General features: G+C 41.8%; 1 protein-coding gene across 5 annotated transcripts in view; it reads right to left on the reverse strand.

The window, feature by feature from the left end:
* Nucleotides 1–21,526, reverse strand: part of sema4d (sema domain, immunoglobulin domain (Ig), transmembrane domain (TM) and short cytoplasmic domain, (semaphorin) 4D) — a 41,721-nt gene extending 20,195 nt beyond the window's left edge. For 3 of the 5 annotated variants that reach the window (XM_026173605.1, XM_026173609.1, XM_026173607.1), the window contains exons 1-2: nt 21,311–21,526; nt 13,657–13,771 (exon numbers count right to left, since the gene is read on the reverse strand). In XM_026173605.1, the coding sequence (XP_026029390.1) occupies nt 13,657–13,694 (38 nt within the window). In that variant the 5' untranslated portion in view covers nt 13,695–13,771; nt 21,311–21,526. The remainder of the gene's footprint in view (nt 1–13,656; nt 13,772–21,310) is intronic. The other 2 variants (XM_026173610.1, XM_026173606.1) reach the window with 1 other exon arrangement.
* Nucleotides 21,527–21,636: the final 110 nt, after the last annotated feature.

The following is a 21,636-nucleotide window of genomic DNA, read 5'->3' on the forward strand; positions in this document are numbered from 1 at the left end:
TCGGTGGTCAGGAACAAATGTAATCGCATGGCAGGATGCTGTAAAAGGACCAAACTTCAGCCAGGAGAACAACTGAGATAATCCATCCACAATACGAGGTTAGTCATTCATATACTGCTGCATGGGCTGGGCTGTAGTTACATCGTAAGGTTTTAAAAACTGAGCTTAAATAAATGATTAGTGGTAATAAAAGCCGAGGGAGGTCAGCAGTGATCACTGACTGTTTTAGAAGTTTTTGGAGATTAAATAGAAGAAAATACATAACATTAAACATGTTAACAACACAAAAGCCATATTAAACGCAGACTACTTTAGACCCGGAAGTAGGGCTGCTCAATTAATCGAATTTTAATCACGATTACGATCTGGGCTTTCAACGATCATTAAAAATGACTGCGCCGATTATTAGCCCCTCCCTCATGCTTTACTCTCGCGCTGCTCCATGTGGCAAATCAAGCGCACTGCTCTGCATTTCGAACACGCGTCACAACAATTAAGAGGACCCGAGGGAAGCTCGGAAAGCTAAGCAGAAGTTATTTGGAGAGGAGTGGACTGCCGTTGGTTGAAAAGAGAGGTAAACAAAAAAAAAACTTAAGTGGTGTGGAAACATTATGGCTTCGCGGAGTCAGACGTGGATCAAGTAGACACAGTGTGTAAACTTTGCTATGGTGTCGTAGCTGCACCACAGAGCAACACTGCAAAGTTTACATTTTTCATTTATTTCTTATATTGCAAACATTTGCACTGTTATCAGTATTTGCACACTATTTTATATTATTTTTTAAAGTCATTATTCAATACATTGTTATTGTTAACCCTTTAAAGCCGGTCAGAGCAGCATGCTCGTTTTGTGTAACTATTTTTAAATCCCTGTAGAACCTGAACGCTAAGCTAGCACAATAAATATTTTTCCATATGAAACCGGAGGAGTTGTACTTACATCTTATGCCATCAGCTTGTCCTCGGTCACGGTTTCCTTCCACATATAGCTTTGCAAAAATTGCATAAAAAGCGCTTGCAGGAACAAAAACATAATATTCCAGAAACACGCTTTGCCGATCCGATCAGCTGTTCTTAACACTTCCCACATTGAAAAAGACCAACGTGAACTATCGCAAGTGACGTCATTTTTGCGGAAAATGTAGTTTTTTACTTGTAGGCCTTAGAACTCGAATTGCACTGCTGGAAATAGTTTATTTTGATGCACATGCATATTCTTTGCAAATTTGCATCATAGGATTTGCATCATAGGATTTCTTGCAACTTTTTTGGGGGGCGATCGTGGCTCAAGAGTTGGGAGTTCGCCTTGTAATCGGAAGGTTGCAGGTTCGAGCCCCGGCTTAGACAGTCTCGGTCGTTGTGTCCTTGGGCAAGACACTTCACCCGTTGCCTACTGGTGGTGGTCAGAGGGCCTGGTGGCGCCAGTGTCCGGCAGCCTCGCCTCTGTCAGTGCGCCCCAGGGTGGCTGTGGCTACAATGTAGCTTGCCATCACCAGTGTGTGAATGTGTGTGTGAATGGGTGGATGACTGGATATGTAAAGCGCTTTGGGGTCCTTAGGGACTAGTAAAGCGCTATATAAAATACAGGCCATTTACCATTTACCATTTATTTAAAGTTTTGAGGGATAAACCTCTTAAATTTCTCCAAGTAGAAATATATGTAAAAACAAAAACGATTTTCAATTTTTTTTGTAGTTTATTGCACTTTTTTGCAATTAATGTAGTTACTATGGACTTAATGCATACACATTTTTAAAATATGGGCTATAACAGTTGTATTGATGTATAGCAACTTGAAATGCTCCCACAAATGGCACTACAGCATGTAAAAAAATAATATAAGCTCTGGCGGACGAAATAAATATTGTCAAATAATCGTGATCTCAATTTCAGTGAAAATAATCGTGATTATCATTTTTGCCATAATCGAGCAGCCCTACCCGGAAGTAGGATTCGTCACGTCATCACTGAACAACCGGATTAAGTTAATATGAGTGATCCTTTATGTTTATAGTTATTACTCAAAGTTAACCCAGCTGTTGTAGCTCACTCCTATAAGCTTGCCTTATTTTTCTGAATTAATTAAACTTTATTAATTTAGTGTATCCAGTATCCATTTTACCAATAATTCAACTTGAACTGCTGGTTCTCAAGCTAAGATTTGTGCTTGTCAAAGTGAACAGTCAGACATGTATGAAGTATTGCTCCACCAATCCTGCAAACAGACTTTGATGTGATTAACTTGGATGCGATTTGCTTAACTTTTCAGGATAAATCAGCACAGCAGTTCAAGCTGTAGTTATGGTTCAAGCCATCTGGATTTCACTGAGGATTGACTTCAGCCTACAGCTCAGACTTACAAAGCCACCTAGTAAAAGCCCCATTAATTTAACAAAGTCCTCTGAAAGCCAGTGAACAGCTGTACGACCTCTGCGGCACAGCTGACTATTGGTCATATGGGAGAAAAAAAATCATCTTAAAACTGCAACAGATGATACAGCAGTCACTCTACATTGTCCATGGTGATCTCACTGGGATGTGCTGGGGGGGGGGCTTTAAGATCAAGGATTATCAGCAGGATGTATCAGCAGGGTTCACTATATCCATTTACATTAAGACTGAATGTTGACAAAGTGTACACTGTCCTCATTTCTGACCAAAAACAGGCTAAAAACCCATAATTTCTGGGTTTCATTTAGTTAAACAAGGTAGAATTAAATTCTAGGTAAACCATCGATGACAACCCAAATGTCTAAATTGAGGAAAAGAGCTTGTGTGAAGGCAACACTATACAGGGGACGCAAAATGGAAACCCTCCTATATAATTACTAGTTGTAGGGCCCCTGTTGAGCTAGCCTGTCGACCTAAAGTGGCCACAGCAAAGGCAAATGAGGGGTCAGGTCCAGTAAAGGGTATATTTAGTCTGCCGATGGCAAGCTTTTTAAAAACAACACGCCCTTTCCCTAAGTCACATGGCTCTGGAAAAACTTCCCTATAAACATACAGGCAAGTGAAGTAAGCTAACTAGAGGAACAAGGATTACTGTGTGGTGTTCTCTGTCCAAGTACTGAATGTGCCTCTGTAGTCTAACATGAAAACATAATCACCAGGCTCTTTTTCTTTTAATTAAAAGGAGGGAAAAAGTGGAGGAGTTTTACTATTGACATCTGTACTGGCAAAAAGAAAAAGGAACTTCTGGTGATCACCAAGAGAATATATTACAAATCTGAAATTTGCTGTTTTTTGTCATTATTTACAAGTGTTCAGAGTTTGTTTTTTTAATACAGCAATGGTAATATTATTGGTACACAGTGCAAAATACCAAACTATTAAGAAATGCTAAGTGCTGCATTGAGAATCCATCTAATTTTTTAAGTGTTGCCACTCTGTCTGAGGTGAATAACTTCAATCTATAATATAGTTTGGGGTCACACAGAAGCCACCGCTCGCAGTAAAATCATAAACCTTTCACTTGATGTAATTTCCTTGAGGCTGCTGTGATGGGGCACATACTGTGAGACTATTTTGGGAAGCCCAGCTGAAGGTCCCAAGCTCGTGAATGGTAGTTGCATTGGTTGTAGTTTAAAAGAAACAAACAAAAAACCCCACCTTTTTAAAACAGCAACAGCAAAGGGCAGGTGACTTCAGCACCCAGAGTGGGATACTTCTCTGCAGCTGGATTTTAAATCAGCTAATGTTAGCCAACATGTTAATGACTTTTTCTGTTAAGTGGTTAAAGAGTGCAATAAGGTAAATCCAAAACAAACAAACAATCTTCCAAATTGCAGTGTCCCACCAGTCAAGGAACATTCAAAATTAGCTGTAAACATCACTGAAACCTTGCTATATTTTCTTCCGCCTTTAAAGAGGACCCCTTTCTCTTCTGCCTCTCTCTCAAAGCACTCTTCAGCAGGCACTGATTTCACGGTGGTAATTTTGGCCCGGCATAGACAAAACCCTCCTTTGGAGTGCTGTGTGAAAACTCATCCCATCGCCCACAGGATGCCACAACACTAACAGTGTGTCCTCCTGAACTTGGCAAACCAGTACATAAAACACTAATTTCACCGTTTCCTTCGCAGCACTCGGAGAGGGATAAACACGGAGCCAAGAGAAAAACTTCAAACTCCTCTCACACCAATTTCTCGTGATCTGGCCTGCAGAATTAGGTCAAGTGTTCACTTCTCACAAGTGGCGCATACAAAGTTTACAGTGAAAGTAGCAGATTAAAAATAAATCCAATACAAAAGGTCCATTTGTCACCAGCTGACTTTAATTATAACAAATGTTTAAATATTCAACCGACCGCCATACGCCCCCTGGCCTTATGCACACTGTAGATAGTTTTATCATGTGACTGTTGTCCTATCTAAAGTATACATATAACATAATAACTGAAATAACAATAATAAATAAATGTATAAAAGAAACATGAACAAGAGGAGCCTACAGAGCTCATTTCGGAAAAGCAGTGTGTTTGGCACAACAGTGCATTCAGATCATAATTCTGATAGCAAAAAGCTGCCGAACAGGACAGGATTTAAGAAACAACACCCCCCCACAAAAACGAATGTTTTCACCAGCCAAAATGGATTGTAACGCTACAAATTCGGTAATAGATCACAGCTGATTTAAAACTACCTCTACAGGAATAAACTACCATTTTAATGCATGTCTTTGGTGAGCGGAACATTTGTCAACACTTTGCTAATCAGTCCTATTTCTGTTAAGCACTTTTGGTGTTGATCACAACAGCTGAAAGAGTTGCGGGCTGATGGCTGCGGCTGGAAACTGCATTATGTTGATAGGCCTCGAGCTGCTGAGGGGGAAAAGCAAACATCCCACAGGTGTTCGGATTCTTTTCATAATCGAGTGTGGCTGAGCGACGCATCCTGTACTGACAGTTTGCTGGGAGCGAGGCTCCTGTGACTTCACTCCATGCTGCCAGCTGATGTTTTCAGACTTTATCTCGTCAGGCCTCCCTACCTGGAACGCTAACTTTGTGTATTTTGTGTACGTTTTAGAGCCGAGATGAAATTGCGGCGATTGTGGTTCAAACATTCACTCTCACATTTAGCAGTTTCTTAAGGGAAGTGGTTTTCAAACAGTCTGTCGAGTCTGCAACCACTGCAGGTGGAGCAGGGACGAGCAGAACGAACGAACACTGAGTGAGGAATTTTTCAAGAGAAAGAAACATTTAATTTCATGAAAATTAAAAAGAAAAAAAAATGAACTACTTCTTTTTAGCTTTGGTCTCAGATTATAAATGAACACGTTTTAGCTCAAACAATTACTTACGGGTCTGTAAGTAACAAAAGAAGAGTTTATTCTTGCTTTACTGGTTTTGAGACGAGAGAAAAAGACGCTATGGCTACTAATTTTAGTATACCTGCATCTTCTATCCCATTTGGTGATTCTGCTGCTCTTGCAAACCGTAACCCCACAAGCTCAACACAGCTTTGAAAGTTGCTTAGAAAGGTAGTGAAGCTGGGCACGCTAGCATTTAAACATGCAGAGCACCAAAACAACACTTCTGCTCTCCTGTTCAAGTTTCAGAAAGTTGATAAAAAGACACCACCCTCCAAACGCTTTCAGGTGCCAAGTTTCTGTCTATCTTCAGCCACCCGGACACCACTTTGGCATATGGAGAAATTCAAAGCTTGACAGACCTGCCGTGCCTAGTTACGGTAGCTAAGCTGTGACTGGACAATTGCTGTCTGGGGGGGCCTGAGTAAAGCCAGAGTGAAAAGCTAGTTGCATGTGTACACAATACCCATCACTACATGCATCATTAGATAACAGTAATTAAGGCAACGCAGACCGATAACTTGCTTCCAAGCAGACGCAGAACAGAAGAATCACGACTGGAAAAGCAAAGAAACACCGAATCTCATAGAGGAAAGCACAAGGGAATGATGGGTGGGGGAAAAAAGGAAGTTGCAAAAACAAAAAGGATTCAAATCAGAATCAGGCTGTCCAAGTGAGATCATGCAAGGGAAACGCGCACACACACACACACACACACACACACACACCAAAAAACAGTAAAGCCCCAAAGTGGTTACAGGGGAAGGGGGTTGGAGAAGGTTGGAGAAGCATGCAGCATTCGTGTTGAAGCCTGCAAGCCAGCGAGCAGTGCAGTGTTGGTCTGCACAGCAAACAGGGAGGGGAAGGAGGGAGAGGAGTTGAGTTTCTGACCTGTGAATCCTTAAAGGATGCGACGCTCTTCCTCCGGAGAGAATTATAAAATTCTCAAGCTAGGGAGGGGGGGAAGAAGACAGAGAGATCAGACATGACATTCATGTAGTGTGTGAGAGCCTACAAGAGGAAGAAGGTTCAATGTGGCTAGGTCTTTTTTTTTTTTTTAGACCATGGTGACACAGATATAGTGATGATTCAATGCAAACCATGTTGTATATTCAGAATGACAGTAAATAACATTTATAGAAAGATGAAGCAATAGCCACACACACACACGCACACACGCGCGCACGCACGCACACGCACGCACACGCACGCACGCGTGTGGATAATCATTTTTTAAAAAGACAAAACAATTATATAACAACTTAAATATCCACAAAGACGGTATTATCATGGTGATATCATATTAGAACCAATAGTGAGCGGCCAGTTATGACCATTAACCTCAGCTAAGGTTCCACTTCCTTTCCAGCCTTGCATGTCAAACAACCACATGTAAATAAAGAAGTATTTGCTCTTCCACACTGAATTTTATTTGCTTTGTGTGTGCTAATCTCATCCGTCACGGCCAAGCCTCAAAACCTTATAACTTCTGTTCTGCATAATTTCTAAAGAATCATCACTTTAATAAAACGACAAAAATGTTTAATTCTGCATCAGACAAAACGCTAAATTAAATCTGTTCCTTTAATTTCATAAGTTTTAGTAAAGAAATTTAAGTCCACAGCTTTCAGGCTGTATTTTGCCATAGCAGTGCTTTGAGGTAAATGCTACAATGCCATACAATGACAATGGCCATTTTCTTAGCTTAGCATGTTAACACTGAACTGTAAAGCTCAGTAGAGGCTCTTGGGAATGGTATTAATTCTGTGAATTAAAGAAAGACAGAGGTTCACAGTTAAAACACCTTAATCTGACAATAAATGTGTACAGGACTGTGCAAAAGTCTTGAGCCACCCTTGTTTTATGTTTGTTTGTTTTTTTAAATTTTCCTTCCAAGAAGCCAGATTTTGTCTTTGATTGATTGATTTTGTCTTTGGACACTGGCTGCTTTTTCCCCTCATTTTCAGACGAGTCCTTGTATCGCAGCACTTTCAAGGAATGTTTTTTGTTTGTTAAGCCACTTAACACTGACCTCTGAATCACTCAAGCATAAAAAAGGCACCTAACTCAAAGAACCAGTGTTGTCTCTACACATGACAATTTAGGAATCTTCAGGCACTTTGTTACCAGCAGCCTGTTACAAAAAGCACGTCATCTTCAGTTAGAGCTGAGAAAAATGCCAAAGACGAGGTACTTTTCTTGGTGTGCAACCTTTGAACGAATCTGAGGAAACTGAACAAGCAAGAAGTGACAGGCCACAAAGCTACACACATAAAAATAAAAAAAATAAAGTCACACTATCTGCAGCAGATGAACAGTATCTGAAAGCCACGTCCTTAAGAAATAGGGAAAAAAATCCAGCAAAGAACAGTTTGTGGAAGAGCTTTGGAATATCCTTCCAGAAACCTGGGGAATTGTTCCTGAAGAAAGTTAAAAGAAACTTGAAGAAAGCTTGCCTAATCTGTTTTACTAGAATATATTAAAACATGAGTGCCTTAAGACTTTTGCACAGTACTTTAAATAGAATTCTAGGAGCAGTAAATGTACACTAAAGGTCAACCTTTTGGTTATGCTTCACTGTCTACTTCGTGAACTTCTTATTAAAAGCTAAATTCTTAACCCATCTGCTTCCTCTGGACTGCGTAGCTGTTTGTTGTGCTGCCACTCAGTGCATCAGATTGTTTCAAACGTTACTAAAATCCTGGTCAGTACTTTAAAAAGTACATCAAGTATCCTCTAAACCACTAGAAAGAACAGTCAAAGTAGCAAACAGTGAAACTCCACAGTTGAAAGAACTGTAGAAAAGTATTCATGAGGAAAAACCCTGAGCTGATATTTTTTAAAGAGCTTATGAAGTTTCGCACAGTCTCAGCCCTGGTGTTGTGCATCACTAACGAAACATAAAGATAACACAGACATTAGGGAATAATATGCAGCCAGGTGGAAAATTATTTCCCTTTTATTTTTTAGTGCATAAAAATACGATTTTTTTAGTCTAAAGAATGAAAGTAGAAATCTTCTTATTGTCCCTGAAACAGATGGGTGGGCCTCCATTCACAACACTTTCCAGTCGGTTCCCTCGCACCGCTTCTCTGAGCAAAATGAAAACAGGCTGAATTAATTCTTCCTACACGAGTAGACCAGCTTTATTCACACAGTCCTCTAAACTCGGCTTAGAGTTTCACTTGCTTTGACTAGAGTTCAATATGTGCCTCTGGGTCCGTTTCAACAGGTTCTTAAAAAGAATCAAATTTCTCTTCAGAAAAAAAAACGCAAGAAAATATCGACAACACAACAAGGGGAAAAAAAGACTAAAGCTGAATGGACATTGTTGCTGGAGAAGTCCCAAACTATCTCAGAACAAGGAGATAAATGTTCCCCTCGAATGAATCCAGGTCAGCTAAATCAACCCAAATATGCAGATTCATTAGCATTTGCCTGGTAAGTTACTATAATGGAGGCCCCCTACACTACTGTATAAAAGAATAATCTGATTATGTTAAGCAGTGACGACTACAAGCATGGCTAGTTCTCTGATCGCATAAATAAAGCTTTAGATTTGCACGAGCATTGCCAACATATTATTGCTCTTTCTGGGTTTGATATTTGTTAAAGAGGAGACCACAGTATTCTGCAATGGGGTGGGATAGGTCGGGCAAAATTTAGTCTGCTTGACACATTTTTTTCCTCAAGTAGAAATTTCTCTCCTCTTCTTCCACTCTTAACTAATTTTCACTACGAGACCACCAAACAGAAAAAAGCTTGTATACAAACGAGCGCTGCATCGTCTCCCTGACTCTCTGACAGCATCAATGGAGAACTGGGAATAGATGACAGACGCAAGATTGATGAGCCGAAGGCCAAAGGGTGCATCCCCCTCGACATCTTCAGGAAGCGCTTTGACTTGGCTTTCCTCTGCTCCCACAAAACCCTGTGACAGCTGATACAAAGTTTTTAAACCGTGCACCCACAAACCTCAATGACACAACTGACACCACGCCTTCACATGTCTCAATTCAGGATGTTGAGACTGGGCGCAAGCCGAGCCAGTGCCCCGAAACATGCCCTTGGTGACACAGCGGTCTGGAGAACGGACGGAGAGGAAATGGAAATGTCAGGGTTTTTAAATTGATGAGTGGACTTGAATGAGGATGGGGCTAAAGTGTCCTTTTGAAGACTCTTCAAGCCAGAGCAAACGCTTTAGTAGCCCTACTTCAGGAACTCAGCTAATGGTAAACATACTGACCCCACTCTTCTGTGACACCCGATTTTCTCAGTTTGAACTACTGTTGGAACGTCTTGTCAAGATCTCTCTCCCCGTTTGGTAACAGTAATGAATTCAGGAACTTTGAAACAAATACTTCCTGGATGAACTCTCAGATTACACTATATGGACAAAAGTACTGGGCCAAATGGCTTAATCTTTGAATTTAGACATTTTCAGTCCCACTCCCACAGGTGTATAAAAAAAATAATAATCATACACTTAGCCATGCAGTCTATCTTTACAAACATTTGTGAAAGAAAAGGTAGTTGTCAAGAGCTCAACAGACTTGAGCGCAATACTGTAATGGGATGCCATCATCGCAACAAGTCAGTTTGCAAAATTTCTTCCCTTCTAGTTATTACACAATCAACTGTTATTACACAATCAACTGTCTGTGGAAGAATTTCAAAAGCCATGAACTGTCAGATTGTGCAAAAGATACAGAATGAGGTTTGCCAAGTGTGTAAAAACTGCCCGTGCTCTGTTAGACTCATTAACATTGGCAAAAAATCTGTGCACCGGGATCTTCATGCAATGGCTTTCTATGGCTGAGCAGCTCCTGTAGGTGTAATGTGGCCCAGTAGCTTTTTTTTCTCCCCCCACATAGTGCATGTGTCATAAAAGTTTAAACTGGCAAGAAGTTCAACGAGTAAAAAGTTCAAGCCAAACCCAAAGTTGTATTTTAAGTATCTCAGATGTCTATGGCATGCCTTATCAGCTTTAGTTCCCATTCATAAAAGTACACAGTAACTCTCCAGTCATGCAAGTGGCTTTTGGTGAGTCATCAAACAAAGTTTATTAGGTTACACACAGGTTTGGCACAAAGCTACTCTGAATAGCTCCTTTCCACATGCTAACATATTTCCCAAGGTAAAAATGCTTATTCCGAGCAGTTTGGTATGTTTTTCTGCTAACATTTGCAATTACCACAAAGTGCAGCTGATGGAAGTGTTATTAGTTTTGAAGTATGTGATAAATCCAACTGGTGGGCAAAAAGGAAAAATGAAGGGATCATTAAATTGGCAACTGTTCATCCTGAAAAGGAAACAAATTTCTGCGCAAATTTATTGTCAGTTCATCCCACAGTTGTTGAAACAATTTCCTCAAACCCACAAATGTCACCCTGGACGGAAGGTCTGGCCATTTTTTAAGTCATCAGGATTCTTCTTCTGAACTTCATCGAATTGTGCACAAACTTCCACAAGCAAAGACCAGTATTATCCCCTGTTTTATTCAGGTGGCTGGAGGAAACTAGAAAACATTTAATAATAAATATCCAATAAAGAAGTCAAATTGCAGAGTGGTGTGCCCTTAAATATCTTTACTCACAAGGCTGCAACATTTAGCACATTTCTGGTGCCACTGTGGTTTTTACTGTAAGCAGCCATTAAGCATATAACCAGCTTGCATCTTCACTCCCCTGAGACTGACATGATTACACACATGGGGCCTAGACACAGATAAGCAAAGCGCATAAATAGACACCACACTGTCAATGTGCATGTGTCAACCTCGTGCACATGCACACTGTGCAGCTACCATTACTGTCCATCTATAAACATCCAAAGTTTCTGACAAGGCTGTCAGCAAACACCACCACAGGTGGGGGATGGAAGGAAAATAGTAGCAACAGAGGGAGAGAGGGAAAAATGGCTTTGCTAAGAGAGAGAGAGCAAATTCACACAGTGGTTGTAGAAAGGGAAGAGAACAGATGCGAAGGGCAAGGAAAAATGAGTAGGAGGAATCTCCTTATGGAAAACAAGACAGGAACAGTTACATAAAGAAAGCGGATAGTATGGTTTGAGGGCTTAAGGAACAATGCTTTTTTTTTTTTTTTATCTTGCTGTCCCCATTTTCCTTAAAGACCAGAGGCACCAGATGGAGATGCAATTCCCAATGAAGAGCTTACACTCAGCGCACTTCTGTCTGTATCGGAGTGTGTTTGAGGCACTGTGCTTCTCTTTGTCCTTCCTATGTGATGTAATATATTCAACCCTGATGCAACTCTTTTAAGAGGGAAAAGAAAATAGGTGAAATTCCTGTTTACTCAATATACACAGAGTGAACAGAACATAGACTCTAGACTTTAGCACACACACACACACACACACACACACACACACAAAACAGTGTGTTGTAAGGGATTATGCAGGCTTGAATTTAACCAGGAAAAAAAAAAATGCCTCCAAGCACCAGGGAGCAAATCTGGCTTTAGAACCTTTCCTCATCCCAGAGCATCCTGGTACCAAAGGAAAATCCAGCAACTGAAACATGTTCGTGTCTGAGGATACTAGAGCAAATGTACAGATGGATAATCAGCTTCTGACTCAAGCAGAAAATCTGATTGGAAAACACAGATCAGAGCTCTTCGATTAAACAAATGCCAGAAAATTATAAATAATCCAAAAAACACGTTTCCAGAGGCCAGCTTGACTTTGGGAATACCAAGTGGAATGCACACATCTGCAGGAATGTCCACTGGTATCCAGCTATGTGTAAATGTTTGCTCATGAGTGAACTAAGAAAAAAAAGTGTGTGTGTGTGTGTGTGTGTGTGTGTGTGTGTGTGTGTGTGTGTTGGAGAGAAAATAAGTGGCCATCTTCTTCTGCCTTTGTGTGAATCTTAAGTAGACCCATGTTGAGGGAGGCTTTGTTCGCCGTCACCATCGGGGGGCACGTCCTCCAACTTTTCCCCTCACTTCCTTTCAACATAACATTTATCATTCATCCCAGTCAAACAATCATCCTACAACACGGGCGAGCATCTAGCACACAATAAGCTACCCTCCCACCACCACCACCACTTTCTGGTTGCTGGGATACCTTTCATCCAGCTTGTCAATATCATCATCTCTTACTTAGAAACTCCCCGTTCCTCGCTACAATTGATTCCGTGCAGCAGAGGCTTAATAAAAACTCTGCCACGTCTTGTTTTCAAAATAAAGTTTCCAAGAATATCTTCTCTTCTTTATACCGCATCCAAATCATTATAAAAACGTCTGGCTCGGCAAAAATTGCAATGCATCCTTGAGGGAACCTTCTAATTTGCAAGGGAAATTCCCTTCTGGGCAAATATAGGATTATTTGGATTTACTAAACTAAATGCATATTTTAAGCTGACATTACAGAGCGCCAGTGTTAACCAGGGAAGACACCCGAAGGCCTGCTTCATATAAAGACAGCGTGATTCACCAGATCCACACCTCCCTTTTCCTGTTGCACTTTCAAAAGGGTTAACAGGTGCATTAGCAATAAGTGGAGAGATGCTGGAGTTGCTGACCCACAGCTAACAACATAATCTTATCAACTGTACTCTGTGCATATAACCCTCTGTCGCTTTATAAAACAGAAAGAGAAATTGGTAAACTCGAGCACATAATAGTTTGGGCCTTGTTTGACCTATTTTATGCAGTTTTTGTGCGCATCCCTTTCAGCTGACTGACCTGCACCACTTATTCCGCCTATAATGATTGCTGACAGCAGATTATTTTTCCTACTGCACCCAAATTCTCTATAGATCTCTGCAGATCAAATCCAACAAACACTGGAGTGAGAAGCAAAGGCCAAGTGGACAAAAGAGACAAAAAGGAGACAGACAAGTATAGATAGAAACCTGCAAAATGAAAAGGGGGAAGGGAAACAAAATGAAGAACACAAAGAATAAGCAAAAGAAGAGGCAGCATGAAAAAGGTTGAAAACCCTTTAAACGACTGTGTTTTGTGAGGGAAATAAAGAGCTGCTAGCAGCAACAGCAACATACCAGCACAGCGAACGAAAATGCAAATCAGCCCCCGATGCAAATGACATACATCTACAGGGGCCAAGCAGACTGTCTTTTTACCAACACTGCTTACCGTAAACCACATCAAACATCTCTCTGCGCTATCTGAACCCATTCCTCCTTGAATTCTGCACGGTTAACACACTTACAGGAATGCCTACAAGCTGGTGCAAAGCAAAATAACCACAAGAACAAGCATCATCTGGTTACTTCTCACTCAAACAAAACGCCTGATTACTGTGAGCTCTTTGCACGCCTACACATGAACGTGCTCTCCAGAGAAATAACAATAAGTCACTTACTTGTCCGTCATCACGTCGGCTAGCGAATACTGATTCATTAAATCTTCTTTTCACGTTCCTTCACACAGCTGAAACGGTTGAGCGAGACGCCCGGGGCTAAGGTCGCAGTACACGTCTACAAGAGAGGTTAAAAAAAAAACAACAACAACATTGGGTTAGAGTAAATCATCGGAAATGAGAAAAACAATCGGGTACCCGCAGTTCCTCAAATGTTCCTCAAATGACCACTTGGGGGTGACTCCAAGCAAGTTGATCCTTGTAGACTCCCAAGATAAAATATTTGACATTACACCAGAAATAGACATGTTTATAAAAATGCTGTTTTGGTCTATCGTAATCATTTCACACCCACAACAAACATACTATAGTTGATTTTCTTTTTATATTTATTTTAAATTGGCATGCCGACATGGGCAAGATAACTTGCTGCATGAGAAGGTGATTTTAGTGAACTTGAATCCGGCACTGTTGTTCATTTGTTGATGCCAGAGGTCAGAGGAGAACTGCCAGATTGCTTCAAGCTGATAGGAAGTCAGCAGTACCTCATGAGTACTACTGATTACAATCAAGGCATGCAGACGAATGTCTCTAAATGCACAATCCAATAAACCTTTAAACAGATGAGCTACAGCCTTAACTCTAGTTTCCACTTTGTATTTATATAGGCATTGAATAACAGCTAGCTTAACACTTTGACTTGGTTTGGTCACTTATCTCAATAAAAAACAAAACAAAACTGACAACTGCTAACCTTTATAATAGTAATTCAGTAACAGTAATTCAATGGGTGACACCATATATAGTCACCATTTCAGAAATGTATTCAAATGTAAGATGTGTTTTAACAGTCAATTAAAAAAAAAAAAGAACTGCCATCCATTTCAGATGTAGCAAAATTATGTAATTTAAAGACACAGCTATGCATTTTTGACCAATGACATCTTCAGAATATTAACAGGCATCTCAGTTTCTCTTGGGTGAAAAAGTTCAGCACATCTTTGGCTCCAAAAGACAAAAATTTTGTGGAGAAAAATTTTTTTAAACCCCAAAAACCATCTTACATGTAGTCCGTGCTGGGGAACATCTGACTTTTGCAGACACACTTGACTTGCTCACAATTAGCCAAGCAAGGCCTGGTCTGTTCAGCTTTACTGTTTCCATAGCTACCAAAGCAGCCAACCAGCCAGCTAGCTAGCATAAATAGAGTGCACCAAGGAGCCCACCGGGTAGTGAACAGACACTATGAATCAGTGGGGCTGGTTATAATCCAGGATCAAAGGATGAATAATTCATCAATCATCCTTATGAAAAGGTCAAAAGATAATTATCAACAAGGTGTTAAAAAATACCATACAAATCTATTGAAAAAAATGTTTAGATAATGCCCCTCTAATGATGCACATTTACATATGCACATAAATCATAAATCAGCAGATTAACTTTGCTGCCAGGATTCTGAATCTGAAAGTTTAATAAGCTGATCAGATGAGGCGTATCCTGTCTGTGTCCCGCTGGCTGATGCTCCATCTCCAAACCTGGCATTAGCTCCTCAGCTTATCTGACCTTAAAAGATTATGATAGCAGCACATCAGATTTATAGATTATACTCAGTTATGTGTTAACGTGACACAGATTACAACCTGCAGGAGTGGGACTTAGCTCCTGTAAGCAGATAAACATTAAATACCAATTCATATGCAGCTAAATGTGCATGAGGGGGGGTGAAGGTAAGGTCTCTGCCCCACCCAATCCAATCGTAAATCAGCCTCAAGCCCAGAGGCACCAGTAGCAGCCAGTCAGTGAGTGGACAGTGGCTTTTCCTGCTCCTTTTATCTATGCAAACAGCTACTCTTCACCTCCATCCTGAACTCTAAACTTTACATCTGCCATCCATCTTTTTTCCCTCTCTGATGCATTGATTTCCTTCATCACTCATACAGATGTTCACTGAACTTCAGTCCATCTTGTGCATTGTCTGTATACAACCAAGTAATTGATGGTAATCGATTTAGAGGCCATTTCCTCTGCTCCCTCAGATGCTGTTGTTATTGTTGTTGAAATTATTTCCAAAAAGGATAAATAGACTCCAGAACAAACAGAGTTGTCGCTGATAATTCTGAACTCATCCATGACACCAGGATAAATCTAACGTCAGCTTTCCTTCCAGTATTTCCAAAATAACATTTTCTTACAACACTGGACTTTTCCAAATATGCAAGAGGCCACAGTTTTGCACAATGTGGCAGACACTCAAGTATGAAACTACCTCGTGCCCACTGTGGTGCTGGACCCATTTGGTGTTTTCCTGCAAAAGCGAGGAGTTCCTTACCCAGAGCCCCAAATTACACCGCCTTCTCCTCCTCGTGCAAACAATGATGCAGTGCCTCGATCCTGGCTCGGTAACTGTGCTGCTAGATTTAAGCAGCTAGTGGTGAGGGAAATAAATAAAAACATAAATAAGTGACACGAATGCCAAAAGACCGGTGGTTTCCACACATGCAAAGCAGAAAGAGGACCTGCTCAGAGCTAGAAGAACGACACGCTTTGAAGTGAAGTGAGAAGACGTGTGATCCACCTGCAGTCTAAACAAATTAACATTAAATTGAGCAAATTAAAACCCAGCATTGTTTCTACAAGGATTTCATACCCAGATAAGGAGACCAACTTGTGGCAAGCTACAGGAAAATTTAAATATCCAACCTGGGGGGAGATTTATGAACAGCTTGTAAGAAGACGAACACTTTCCACGTCTGCCAATAAACACCGATTTCCATAAATAAGATACTGTCCTTTTCTGTTTCTCCATTAATTCACACAGCCAGAGTGAACAGCCAAAAAGCAAATAAGGTAATGTGGAAACTCCCTTGCTGCATGCCCCAGCACACCCAGCACATTGAATTATTTACCTCACATATGAGATTTGGGTAAAAATAGCATGCACCATTTTGGACACTCTCTCCACCCTACAGAGCAAGCTTTGACAGGCATCTTCTATTGCAAAACAATAAATAAATAAATAAAATTCTGTTGATATCTATCATTGTTAGGTGGCAGCATACAGCCGGAGCTGTGTGCGACGTGAATCTTACCATATTCTGAGTGGGAAGATCCTGCAGGTACAGAAGCTCTTCCAACGTGGCTCAGACACACTGTTATTACTGGTACAGTCGTGAAAGGTTTGCATGACAGATGTTTAAAATATATAATAAAATCTGGTCATCCAGCACAACCAGCCTGTCACCTCCTCCCTCTCTGCTCACCAGTCAAGAGCAATCTGTCTCTCTCTCTCTCCATCTAGCATGATCAACACTGAAGGTGAAGGAAAAAAAAGGGAACGCAAGATGCTGCAAAGGCTGGAGAGACAGGGCTCGCATTCAAGACCTATTTCACTTTGGCACATGCCAGTGACAGGCTGTCTCCATCTGAGCGTAAGGCGAAACTGCTCGTATTCCCTTTCCTCCCTGTCGCAGCAGTCAAACACTGCTCACCGGCGGAGAGCGAGAGCCCTGAGATCGCGCCTCTGGAAAGCCTCAGTGCACACAATCGCTGAGGAGGGGGAGGGGGACAATTTGTGGGGGGCGGTGGGTAAGGGGAGAGAAGATGGGGGAAGGGGAGGTTAGGGTAGTGACTGTGTGTGCATCTGTGGGAGTGTGTCTATTGTTGACGAGTGTTGAGGAGCCCCCCCTTTTTTTTTTTCTTCCCCCACTTCTCTAAGGAGTGAATGGGGACTGCAGGTTCAGCCGGTGCACTCCTTTATTCAGCCCCGGGCGACAAAAACTCCACACGTAGGTTAACAGCGAAGACAGTTTGCATCCTGGGGACATAAATAAGAGGAGCTGGGACTTCTTCCTGTTTATCCAGTCAGTGAACTATCAAACGTTGAGTGACGTCAGGCTGACAAAAGAAAAACTATCCTCTTTAAACAAACCCAGCTGAGCATTTGACAAAAGAACGACTACTTTATCTCAGATGAAAGATGCCCTCCTCTTGTCAGCTGTGTCACACCGTGATATTCTCCGCAGCGACAGAATGTATTGTATGTAGGCGTCGTCTCCCAACTCCATTACCTCCCAGCTCCCTGCTCTCAGGAACACAACGCTGGGAACCTTTTCAAAACATCAAACAAGCTGTCGATAGCATGACAGCGCCGGATCACTAAGCTTCCTGCTCTCTCAGCATTATCAGTCATAGCTGCGGGGGCCAGCACCTTGGGAATCTTCACAGCTTTCCTGTATACAGTTTCATTATCGCGATTACGGTTGTCACACTTTCTAACTTGCAACTAAACTCTCTTGCAATCTTCAATAGCGGCGAATGAAAACCATTACAGCAGCCAAACCCTGAAGGGTGTGGACTATTATTGAAATATTTTCTCAGAACGTGCTTAACAAAAGACACAGAACACAGTTTCACACCCAGTGTTTGCCTTCGCCTACGCTGACTCAAAACCACCATTCAATAGTGACACGATCTCTGGAATGCAGCAGTGCATTATGCATGGCCAGTACCATGCATGCAGACATAAAAGTGCCTACACATGCCACTGTCTGCTGCTGATGTGGAACCAGATGCTACTCTGCAGCCAGAAGGAAATTATTCCAGCCTGAGGGATACTAGGGTGTGCCACGAAGGGGGGGTTGGGTGTTTCCAAAGGAAGAGGGGGGGAGGCCGCCACAGATGTCCATTTCATCGAGCACACCTCAACATCAGAGGAGCACAAGCTGGCCACTGACCCCTAGCCTTTAACTCCAGCAAGACCAAAACAATGAGCCATACATCACACATGTCCCCCATATTTCCTTGAATGGCGACGTATGAACGCCAAACGCCACGCAGGTGTGGACTGAGCTTTAAAGAAGGAAGAATCATGTTTACGCTCTCGTCTGCCTTAAGAAAACTGTATTGTTAATGAGATGGGGAGAACAATGAGGATTATGCATCAAAGACAAAACACCTTTTTACGGTGACTCCCCCAACCTCCCAAAGCAGGAGGGGGAAGGTGCCACTGCCCAGATCAATTGCAGGTATTCTTTTGTGCCTTTTTAGGGAGAAGAGCTGGTAGACAAGTGAAAGGAAAAATAATAAAGGCTTAATTGCTCAGGCCACCTTAAAAGCCATTAAGACTTTATTCAATTCATACTAAATACAGTGCAGGTATGCCAAGGAAGGTGGCACGTCTAAAAGTGTTGTCTTTAAGGTGGCGGAATAGTTGTGTTTGCATGTGAACACAAACACAGTGTGTGTGTGTCTCTGTGTTTGTGCTTACTGCAAGCTTCCTATACAAAAATGCTGGACCTGCTCCAGCAAGGACCAATTTCAATACTTTTTGTCAAATTCCTCTGCAAAACAGCGAGAGCTCGTTCTGAAAACCCAAACAGGGCATCCAACTAAATAAGGCCTGACATCCATAACAAGTGACATTTCTGCAGAAAGTTCAGATTTAAAACAAAACTTTCATTCAGCCAAGCGCTTCCTGACTCAATGTCCGATTTCCCAACCAGCTCTAAATTGATTATTGCCTTTCCTAAAGGACTCTAAAGATAGGTTTGCGTGTTTGTGTGCAGTTAGCATTAACAAGCAACGGTGTCCTGTGTGATTTCACTTAGCACATGCGAATCCTGTGCTTTCAATTAGAGAGACATGACCTAATCACTCATCCTAATCTGGTACGGGGAGATAAACAAGAGTTGTTTTTTTTAAATGACTGTAACCAGACTGCTTTTAGACTAAACACTAACTCTGCAACATTAACCTTTCTTTCCAGCAGATGTTCCAAACCCAGAAAGAAACACTGGCAACCTTAAAAAAAAAAAAAAAAAAAAAAAAACACCACAACTAAAACCTCTAATCCAAGGGAAAGTCAGAGTGACAGACAGAAATGTCTGACCCGCTCAGCAGCAGGCAGCCAGTGGTTTAATGATTTGTCTACTGCTGGTGAATGATCACACAGCAATATCCTGTTCTGGCTAGTTCTGTGAACCCCCCCTGAAGGCCCTGCCTGACATGATTCTGGCGTGCTTTGGTGCCAGCTAGCCCATCATATTGACAAGATCCGGGTGTCTGCCCCCCGTGCCTAATGTGACCCTCCGAGGACCTCTGGAATGAAAATCGACGAGGCAGAAGAATTACATATTGAAGCCGCCAGGGAAGGCTGCGATGCTGGACGATGAGAAGAGAGAGGCGGGGCTGGTAAAGTCACTAACAAAGCTGTGAAAACAAGATGCTGGCACTTTCCAAAATTCTTCAGCGCTTATGCAATGTAAACCAACCTTGTATATAATCATTGTAATATCATAGGGCTGGTTTATAACTCAAATGATCGGCATTCAGTCATTAACGTATTGAGGTAAGACAAATACTGCAATTTATAACAACTTCTGTTGTACTAAAGTCTGCAGCTAACAATTGCTGCGTTACCTATAGATTCTTTTAGACATAAAAAAGTAAGTTGAGACTAAGATAAAAAAAATTATTTTTTTTTTGAGCCAAAATGTTGAAATTGTCTAGTTCTACCTTGTCATGCATGCATATTTTCTACTCTTCATGGTGTTTTCAGAACAGACACTTTTTCCTCCAGCCCATAAAATGGAAGATTAACTTATAATTAAGGCAATAATTACAACAATTATTATTTTTTTAAAGTTCCTCTTTAGTTTTCCTTCAGTCCTTTCATCTGGCATCAGGAGAAGAACTTGAGTCTGAGAGGCCACCTGTCCCTATCCTTCCCTCCATGCTTACAGAAGGTCAAGAGCAGGCGTGGGAGGATCACCAAAGAACCAAAAACAGTCACAGAGAAATGCAGGACTGCCAGGTCAGAGGGCAAATGTGGAGAGGAGGAAGACAAAAAGCATAACCTATTATTCAGTGCAGCCTGCTCACCACCTAAGATTAGACATGCATGCAGGTGAAAACGCTCTCCTGATGAAACCCATGCGCAGGTCACTGCCGACCCTCCCCAGTCTTGGTAGTACAACATGCCCTGAAACTTGGAGAACTCCTAAAACTCCCCCAAGAGGCCTCAGAGTGCATACTGCAGGTCTTTATTTCACTCGGTGACATTTGGGTGCTCTTCATATAAACTGTGGTTACGTGGCTGTGTGCTTCAGCGCTGTCAATAAAGGGCTTTTGTTGCTGCAGTGAAAGCGCACTCTTGATTTATGCATGCCAAGGGTAGAAAACCCTCGACTGACCTCTAAGGTGCCAGACTGGCATTTTAAAATAACAGTTTAATACTTTTTAAAAAATGCGTGTGAGCTGGGGGACAAGAGATAATGAAGTACAGAGGAGGGTTTTTGCGATTAAAAGACAGCATGGACTCCAGAGCCGCCCGCTGCTAACATCTTATTTTCTGCTCTGAAACGTCGAGAGAGAGTAATGTAAAAGCCGAAAGCTGGAGTTTTAAAAAATGGCTTAGAAGTAAAACACTAAAACGATGCATTTTCCACACCTCCCTTTGTCTCTGTTGGGGTTTCAGCTACAGCGCAACAAGTGCAGCTGAGCTTGAAGTCTGCGACGGCACGCACGAGTACGGAGCCGCGAGGCTACAGCCCTGAATCACTCCGCGTTTTAGAGAGGGGGACAAAAAACACAGATGCTACTTTCACCGAGCAGATAGCCGCAGGTTAAACATTTCACTGAACTTAAAGGTACTCACTGTGGGACGTTTCCCGGTGCGTACGGAGATGAGGGTTGAGGCAGCGTGACAAAGTTTGACTTGACGCTCTCTCTCTCAGCTCAGCATGGCGGCGACTGAGGCCACAGAGTGGATTCAAAACTCTCCGGGCTGAGATATCAGCAGACAGGGGGAGGGTGCACAGGGAGGCGGCGAGAAGACAAGGTATCTCCAGAGAGCGCACAGCCACATTCAGACAGGCTCCTCTTTTCTTTTTTCTTTTCTTCCAGGCGACCTGTCTAGACTGAAAAGACTATCATTTTGAAATACTGTAATTAAAAAAATTAAATACACTTTTTAAATAAATC

This window comes from Astatotilapia calliptera, chromosome 7, assembly GCF_900246225.1.
Source record: "Astatotilapia calliptera chromosome 7, fAstCal1.2, whole genome shotgun sequence".
Lineage (NCBI taxonomy): Eukaryota > Metazoa > Chordata > Actinopteri > Cichliformes > Cichlidae > Astatotilapia > Astatotilapia calliptera.